Source organism: Octodon degus, unplaced genomic scaffold, assembly GCF_000260255.1.
Source record: "Octodon degus isolate 3935 unplaced genomic scaffold, OctDeg1.0 scaffold00306, whole genome shotgun sequence".
NCBI lineage: Eukaryota > Metazoa > Chordata > Mammalia > Rodentia > Octodontidae > Octodon > Octodon degus.
This window is the reverse complement of record NW_004524882.1, coordinates 136,131-145,675: the sequence shown is the minus strand read 5'-3', so window position 1 is coordinate 145,675 and position 9,545 is coordinate 136,131. Positions and strand designations below refer to the sequence as shown.

The window sequence follows — 9,545 nt, the reverse complement described above, 5'->3', positions numbered from 1 at the left end:
AAGAAAGAAAGAAAGAAAGAAAGAAAGAAAGAAAAAAAAAAAGAAAGAAAGAAAAGAGAGGAAGGAAGGAAGGAAGGAAGGAAGGAAGGAAGGAAGGAAGGAAGGAAGGAAGAATCAAAATCATGTGTTCTGGGTAGCTTATTCTAATCCTCAAAATCTTAAACAACTTCCCAGGGAAACCTTTCTAGAGAGCTGCAAACATTCAAGGTAGTTACTGTGTGGTGTTTAGAGCAGGAACCACTAGCTTTATAAAGAGCTACGAGTTCCTAATTGCTTTTGCTTCTTTTTCTAAGCAAATAATTACGGAGTACATTTATGCTACTCTTGGACCCTCTTAAGCCTGTGAAAACAGTAACAGGAGAGCTTATGCCTCATGACCTTTTTTCCTGTTTCTGCTCAACTGCCTTCTCATTTGTCACAGGTTTACTTGGGAAAAGAAGGAGCTGGTCAAAGTTGTTTGCAAGGCTTCTGTCCTTGACTACGGTGTATATATTTTAGAAATGTACTATACACACAAATTCGCACAATTTTGTAGCTATTATTTATGAGTGTACGTACAAATTTCCATGTATTTTACTTGAGAAAATATATTTGATAGCTTATGATTTCCTGTAATATGGAAGAAGGGAATCCAAGTAGTCTCTGATGTTACAAATGCCAAGCCAAAAAGGGAGCAGCCTGCCATATATATATAGTCAAATAAAACTCCTATACTTTACATGAGAAAGTAAATTTTTGAAAGATGCTTCCAATTGGTAGGTTCACCTTGATATGTAGTTAAAATTTTTTGACTGAGATTAAGTGGACACTTACTATATCCTTCTTAGCTGAGTACTACTGAAATGTAGCAAGAGTTACTCAGCAAAACTGAGTGCTGAGAAAATTTAAATCAATTATTTCATGTAAGTGCACACTTTCTGAATCATGAATTGATTCAACAGAAGTTTACATTTGGAAACATTTAGTCATTATACATAAATCTATATGCCTCGTATACTATAAACTCAAATATATATGAAATAAGCTTCCTCCACCTAGTGATTTATCACCATGAGGCTTTTATTCCTTGGAGTCTACATGGGGTATTGTGCAACTCAGCTAAATTCAGCATGCATCCGGTTCCACATCTGTAGATCAGGGTAATAACATCTGCCCACACCAAGCGTCCAAGATGCTGTGATTCATGTCACCAGCACTCTGAGCCCCCTCTTCTGCACCAGACATCTACTGAGCGTAGGCCACGCATGGAGCTGCACTCCCTAGAATGCTCCTGAGTTAGTGAGGAAGCCAACCTGCATAAAGGTAACATCTGAGTAGTTCTATGTCAGACAGCTGTCATGAAGGTCAAACACAACGCAGGTGAGAATATGTTGCGAGCAGCAGTGTTCTACTGAAATAGGAACTGTTACTCTTCCAGGAGTCTCATCTTCGTCACCAATCCCAGCCCATGTTTTCCTGCAAGGTTTGAATTGAGTTAAATTCTTCCACAAAGTGTGCTTGGCTGCATCATTCTGAAAATACAAAACAGCTGTGTCTAGTTTCATTATCTCTTTCCTAAATCATAATTTTTATTATATTGTGATTGCTGAAAAAAATTTATTTCTTGCTTTGGAAAAAAGAACTCACAAAATAAGCCTCTTCTAATCTTAATTAAAAGATTCTAACTAAAACTTAGAACTTTAATGAGGAATTATTTAAATCTGAGTTCTGGTAACTGAATTCTGAATCAAAACAAAGCTTAATTTGGAGGGAAAACCTGTCATATCGCAACAAAATGTACAGGTCCAACGCTTGCCTCTGTGCCACGTCATACTTTGCTAACACCCGTTGCCTTCAGGAGGAGCCTTGGAGGAGGTCACATCAGTGCCAGCACAATGAGACACTTTACAATCCCACCAAGGGTGGCCACCAGAAAAGGCTTCTGTTGTCAACGATGAGTTCAAATAGGACTCAGTGGTTCTCCTTCCACAAAAATTTTGTTAGGGACTAAAATCCTTGTAAGAAATATTATCCGGGGGAATGATCATCATTTCCCGGCTCTGTGGAAGGCTTTCCTGAGATTAACCATGTGAAATTAGCTCCTAAGCCATGTAGAGAATCCACCTGTTAGCTGGGTATTGTTTATCTACGATAACAGCCTCCATCTTCAGGCTTCATTTAAGCCTCACCTCATTCGCCAATCTTTCCTTGAAACTTCTTTCCTCAGCAGCAACATTTTTTAATTCTTCTTATACCACCACCACCACCACCAAAAACCTCCTGGGGAAAGTCACTATCTTTTCTTTTAATTTTCCTGTCAGAAAATCGCTTTCCACTTTCTTCACTGTCTCATAGATTATTATGCCAATATTACATCCCAGGACTGCGGGAGCAGCATCTTGAATCTACCCTAACACAAGTATTTTGTTTCAGTCTCTCATTTTTTCTCTTAATCTCTGAAATATCAATTAAGTCTTTATATTTAAATTGAGAGTTGGCAAATACCAGTTAAGTCTTAACAGCTTCTCAAGTAGAACCAGCACTGGGGCTAAATTAGGGACAAAGTCAATGGATAAAGCTTGGGTAAAGGTTGACGATATCACCCGCATGATGCCTGCAATCCCAGTGCTCTTACAAGCCATGAACACATTAGGTAGAACATTAAATAACAAGATATTTCTGATGGATGAAGAAGAAAAGAAACCATTCAGTCATTTAATGATGAAGCTATAGATTGCCTTTAAATCTAATGATCACAACACTCATTTGGTCTAATTATGTTTGAATTCATATCTGTTCCAGCTGCTAGTAAGAAGCCCCTAAGTTACTTTTGAGTTATTCACATAGCAAAAGAAAGGAGAATAAAGGAGACCCTTATTGTTGGGGGTGTCCAGCAAAAAGTTTTATAGCAACAAAACAGTTTAATTATTTTAGCTCTTGATGCTTTAACTTTCATAGTCAAACTGAACTGCTTGCTGCTCACACATTCCTTGTGGATTTCTGAATGTCTGTCACTGACGTCCTGCACAGAGCTCAGTAACTACAGCGCCCTTTAAGTATTTCATCCCAGACTAGCAATTATCCAAAGAGAGTACATGGATCCTCCTTAGGAAGACAGCACTCCCCGAGTAATCCTTCTGGAAACAGCTCCTCCTGCTGTAAGCTGGAATCCCTTGTGATGTGGTCACGCTGAAGCCCAGTGTATGCTTTGTTCCTCTGCTCCGGGCCTTGACCACCCTTCCGTCTGCATATCTACCTCCTCATTTGAAGTTTGGAGGGAAGGGAGAGCCACACATATCTGTCAGTGGATATGCGTAGTGCTAGCTTTCTTCCATATCTAGCTTTTCTTTTGAATTCAATTTTATTTTCTTCGAGACAGCTCATCATTGGAATTCCTAAATCAGAGAGAAAAGAATTAGAACTGTCCATAGGAAAAGTGTTTTCATTGCATCAGAGCATGTAAAAACGGAGTCAAGAACAGTCACATATTTATTTATTTGGCTGCAGGTTTTGAAGACCTTCATCTCCAAGATATGCACTGACGGGTGCTGGTGCCTAATTGCACTGCACTATTTGACTTAATGGCCACAAAACGATGTAAGATGTGTTCTAGGCTGTGTGGGGATTTGAGGAACAAGTACAGAGAGAATGAGTTCAATGAGTAATTTTTCAACCCAAAACACATATCATCTCCAGATATACCAATTTTTCTGGGGTTTTCTTCCCCAGAATAAAGACATACTTTTTTTTTTGAGGAACCTGGATTGAGCTCAGGCCCTTGCACCACTTGCCAGGGAAGCGCTTATTCCACTGAGCCATCTCCCCGCCCCCCGTAAGTTCACATAGAAAACAGACACAATATAGCATGAAAATTGGGACTGCAAATCATGAGATGGTTCTCATTTTTCCACTTGCTAACTCTAAACATGTAGGGCAAATCACCTACTACTACTAACCCTGGGTTTCCTCAGTTTTGAAAAAGTGAGTAAGGGCCAACGAGATAGCTCAGCAGACTAAGTGCCTACTTATGCAAGCACAGGGACCAGGCTTCGAGGCACCACATGCCACACTGGCACCACCCTGGGCATGCTGAGAAGGCCACAGAGACTGGGAGTGGTGGCACACAATTGTAATCCCAGCACTGGGGAAGCTGAAAATAGGAGGACCACTGTGAGTCCGAGCTGCGTAGTGAGACTCTGTGCCAAATACACACACACACACACACACACACACACACACACACACACAAAGAAAAAGTGAATAAATACACTGGCCTTATCTCCCTTGATAGTCAGAATGTTCCTAAGAGTAATTTATTAATCACTATGAAGATATATTGTTTTGATTACTTTAAGTGTTTTATAATTTATTCCTTGATTTTATTTTATTCAAGCATTTTTCTCTCTACATATATCTCTAATGCATACATTCTCATAGCTATTTAAACTGTCAACAAGATAGCTATTTACATCCATTTATGCTATGACTGAGGAAATTTATATACATGATTCTGTCATTTTTCTTACATAGTACAGTGTACATCTCAGCTTAAGTTTCAAAAACAAAAAGATGTCAGGTTTCGGGCCAAACTCAGGAGGTTTTATTTTTATTTTTTATTTTTTTCATCTATTCTGGATGTCTTACTATGAACTACATCAAATTCTTCAACATCTATTAAAAACTGTAATACTACACTCTTCTACTGAAGGCCAAACATGGAAATCAAAATATATTCACAAAAAGTTCCAGAAAATTAGCCAGAAATAGAAATACCACTGCAAACTGTCTGCCTATAATGTTCTTAATCTATGAGGTTTTCTCATTTAATATTTTTTCTTTTCTTTTGTGTGTGTGTGTGTGTGTGTGTGTGTGTGTGTGTGTTTTAGGGAAGGATCTACAGGATGTTCAGGGTCTCACTACTAGTTCAGACTCATAGTGATCCACCTGTTTACAGCCTCCCAAGTGCTGGGATTATAGGTGAAGGCCACCATGCTTAGTCTCAATTGCCATCTTAGCGTGCCCCAGGGATGGAGCTGGCATTGCACGGCATGCCAGGGGATTGAACCCCTGGCCCCTGTACCTGCTTGCAGGCACTTTAATCTGCTGAGCTATTTGGCCAGCCCTTTCATTTAATATTTTCTGATGTCAGTCTACAAACATAATTTGCTAATGTTATTTGCCCAAGTTTGTCAATTTTTTTTGTCTTAGCTCATAACCATACTACCTTTCCATTCTCATACCCCTCAAACCCAAATGTGCAAACAAGAAAGAATCAGTAAAGAAGACTACTTTTATTAAAAATAATTTGACTTTCAGAGGTTATATTTGATTGTAACACTCTGATTCCCTAAAACCTCATATTAAGGTATTAAGAAAGCATGTCATAAAAGAAAAAGAAAGAAAAGCTTAAGACTTGAGTTGTTTTTTAATTCAGTGAAATAAAAACATGTAATTCCTTTACATGTTGTTAATAAAAACCTAACATTCAGGGGTAAAATTGCTTGGGTTATTCAACTTCTATTTACCATAGGCACAAAAATTATAAATGCCACAGACATTTTGACATTTAAACTATTACTGTTTGCTCCCTTGGAGATGGCACCCCATGGCAGAACGCTCTATTTCTTCATGTTTGGTCAGATGAACAGAGAAACAGGGCAGCCAGTGAGCTGACATTCAAAGCCTGATTGATACTAATGGGTGATTTAAGTGCTCTACATGGAAGGGAAGAAGGGGAAGAAGAAACTTGGGGGAATAAAAGTTCAGGGGTCATTGGGGCAGACCTGAAATATCAACAAAACCCACCTCCCCCTAGAAAACATAATCTTCACATCGCACTGAGGTATTTTTTTTTAATTCCACAAATAAAGAACAAACTATCATAAAAGGGAAGACGTGAGATTACATGGTACTATTTTGAAAAGAGGTGATTGGTATTTGGAAAAGAGCATGAAGTGTGTCTGGTTCTTGTCCAGACGTACCAAATCATTATGTCCTGCCTCTCTCTCTTCTACACTTAATTCTTCTTCTTTTGTAACACTCAGTATATGCAGTGGAGAGATTTGCAAATGCTACTGACAGGAAACAAAAAACTCTATCACTTACCTTTAGGCCACTTGAAGAAACAAAATCTTAATGCTGAGAAAGAACTTATCAGCCTAAATAATGAAAACATCTTATCATAACTGAACAGAAGTTTGATGATAATAACTAGTGCCCTGTATTTGTGGAATTTTTATCCTTGATTATCTTCATATGTAGGATCCTTACAGATCCATCCAGAAATCATAAGAACAGATGTTTATTTCTTTATTTTTTTTTCAAGGAAGAAATATGGTGTCTCAAAGATGTTGTGACAGGCCGAGCGTCAGTCAGGGTCAGGTCTGAGGTGGACAGGGTGGGTCCTGCCTTCCCTCCTTTACCTACACTGCCCCAAATATCATGCACCATTGAAAATTTTCAATAATACATATTATATTCCTTTATGATCTTTAATGTAGAAATTGGAGTTTTCATAATTAATGAAGCATCACCTACCTGCATACACTGAGTACTACTGATGAGTGGGAGTTACACACCATGCAGCTATACCCAGGACGGGAGAGCAGTAGGATTTCCTTAATATTCAACAGTTTTAAAACTTGACTCTGACCAAAAGCAATTATGAATTTTAAAACTAAAATGCATTTATTCAGTCAAGTATACGACTGAAAACCTGCCATGTTCTAGACAATGTCGTGGGCATTACGAATACAGTAAGAAATGAAACCCTCTGCCTGTGCCTTTCATTCGGCAGACGAGCTCAACATATGTGAAGAGTTATTAAATGCTTAAAGTCATGGGCTATGGAAATCTAGTCTAGTAAAGGATGGGATCAGGAAAGGTTTCTTCAAGCAAGTTAAAGAGAAATACAAAAATAGGCAAAGAAGGCATGAATGAATGAAAGAAAAAAGAAGGGAGAGGAGGAAAAGGAGGAGAAAGGAGAGAGGGAGGGGAGGCAAGGTAAGGTTCGGAGATGTTAGCTTCTTCTAATGTTTTGCCCACAGGATTTTCAATACGCTGTCACATTTTAGGGCATGGTGATGTGCAATTTGATTGTCACTGTTGACATCCAAAGTTGTGCTCACCATTTTACACTAAAAGCATTTAAGAGAGGGAGAGAGTAAGCAGGTATTCCCAAAAGCTCCTGCTGGAAGAAAAAGCATCCCTAGGGTTTAAGCATGGTAGAATAAATCCAGTTATGCTTCCACTTTCTAGCCCATGCTTTGTATTAAAAGAGGCCTGGTGACCTGAAAGAATAACTACCCTCCCAAAAAGCCTGCTTCCTATCCTGCTGGCAGGGCAGAAAGGCAGTAGTCGCTGGCAACCACTCTTTCCATCACATCCCATAAATAATCTGGCCCATTTCTTCTGTGCCAGGTTGCAAAAATTAATGTACACCTGGGAAAGTGTAATGTACTAAAATTTTAAAAGGAAGCATGGCAGGTTAATGCAAAATGGAAAAACAAATCCTGAAACTGTATTAGAAAAGTCAAACATTTGCCAGGGCCACTTCTACTGCGAATGCACAGCAATCTCCACACGAGGAAACGATTTGATCCTCCTTCCAGAAGATGGTTGGAGGAAAGGGTCATTTTCCAATCCAGAATTCTTAAGAATCCTGGGTTGCCATATATATGGTAGATTAAATGAAATGAGATTATACAGGAACGAGCAAAGAAAAGACCAAAAAAGAACAGATGAAGTAAGCAGCATGGGAAAGAAGCTGCGAGAATGAGCTAAACACACTGTAGAAATGACGGAGAGCAGCAAGTGTCTCACAGAGCAGGCATCTGGAAGGTGCAATCAGGCAAACTCAGGCAACGAGGTGTGCCCCAACCGGGGTCGCGACTCCTGCTTGGCAAAGGCAACCAAATCTTTTTTCCAGATGGGCACGGGAACAATAAGAATTCAAGAAAAAAAGTTGCTTTCTGTCATTGTTTCTCAGTTTCAAAATGTCTGCTTCCAAGTTACTTTAGAGGGCAGGGGCACCAAAGAGAGTTCTGGTAAAAAGCATCCATAATTGGAACCCATGCCTGACATTCAACCTCTGGGGATACATCTAGTGACTTTGATAAATGCCCTAGGTAAGTTTTATAAACAATTAGGTTTAATAACCACCGGCTCATATAACAATCGGGTTTTCAAAGTCTTCTGTTCTGAGACTGCCCAAGGCTAGCTCTTGGTCACCATTCCAGAACAGAGCCGTCTGCATTAAAGCTAACAGATTCCTAGTTGCACAGGTCTTTTATGTATTTGTGACAGGGAATCATACCAGGATTGCTCTACGTAGTATCCCTGTAGCTCAGGTCATATCCTCTGGCGACAGTGGGGTTTCTGACAGAGGGAATGTGATGGGGAGGCTATGCCAGTTTGTGGTGCTGAGTAGAGAAGGAGACCCACTGGGACTGAGCCACCAAATTCATCTTCATTACAGTAGCTTGCAGAGGCCATAAGAGAGTCCAAACAAGAACTGCTCGGGAAAGAAAAGAGAAAAGCCTAAACAAAAAGAGTCATGAAGTCCCTAATCTGAGGTCATCGCGCTTGGTGCCAAAGGCAATGTATTACCCGCTCCCTCATACAATCATTATTCAAATGCCAGGGCTAAAAACACATTTGTGAGAATTACTGTGAAGAAGAAAAAGTTGCAGTTAATGAAAAATTTGTATGAGTCTTCACTGAATTTGTACAGTCCAGCAGGTAAGCCAGACTATATAAAACCATGCTCAAAACTGGAAGCTCAGGCAGAAATCCCCACTTGTCCAGGGCTAGGTCTACCGCGCAGCCTGCAGGTACCAGCGGGCCGGAACCACACTTACTTTCCGCCCTTGACTCTTCCCACACTTTGCCTCCTTTCTGGGTTGTGGGTTTAGCTCCTAACTGTGACGCTTCTGTCTGGAGGAAGCCCTTGCCGGTCCCAGGCGCTAGCGCCGACGCACGGGACGGACGCCTCCAGATCCTGCACCAGCCGCACCTGGCCAGCTTCTGCTGGGCGCGCGGAAGGCTGGGCTCCTGCAGAACCCCGCGCTGCTCTGCCTAGACGCAGGTGCCCCTAGGCGGCCCCAGGCCAGCAGGGGGCCTCCCCGCCGCCCGCCGCACTTCCGGGGCGCACCCACCTCGGGAGGCACCGCGGGGCTCCCGCACGCACCCGCCACCCGGGAAGCAGCGCGCGGCCCTGCGCGGAGTCACCTCTCCTCTCTGTCTCCACAGCTCCAACGGCAAGTCGGTGACCTGGGCCCAGAACGAGAAGAGCAGCCGCGGGCAGCACCTGTGGCAGCGGCTGTCGGTGCACATCAACCGGAAGGAGAACCCCAACCAGACGGCGGTCATCAAGCCCTTCCCCAAGGGCGCGGGGGGCGCGGGGGGCGCGGGGGGCGCGGGCGGCGCGGGGGGCCGTGGGTCCGCAGAGCGCTAGCTACCGGCGAGCCTCTACCTCCTGCGGGAAGCTCGTGCTGCTCTGAACCGCGATGGCGTTCAAGCCAAGCGTTGCCGATCCCATAGCGGAGGCCATTCGCGGAAAACATTCT

The 9,545-nt window shown here is 41.9% G+C and overlaps 1 protein-coding gene across 1 annotated transcript in view; it reads left to right on the top strand.

Annotated features, from left to right (window-relative positions):
* Nucleotides 1-9,433, top strand: part of Grm5 (glutamate metabotropic receptor 5) — a 585,509-nt gene extending 576,076 nt beyond the window's left edge. The window contains exon 10 of the mRNA XM_004647439.1: nucleotides 9,229-9,433. Within this exon, the coding sequence (XP_004647496.1) occupies nucleotides 9,229-9,433 (205 nt within the window). The remainder of the gene's footprint in view (nucleotides 1-9,228) is intronic.
* The last annotated feature ends 112 nt before the right edge of the window (nucleotides 9,434-9,545 follow it).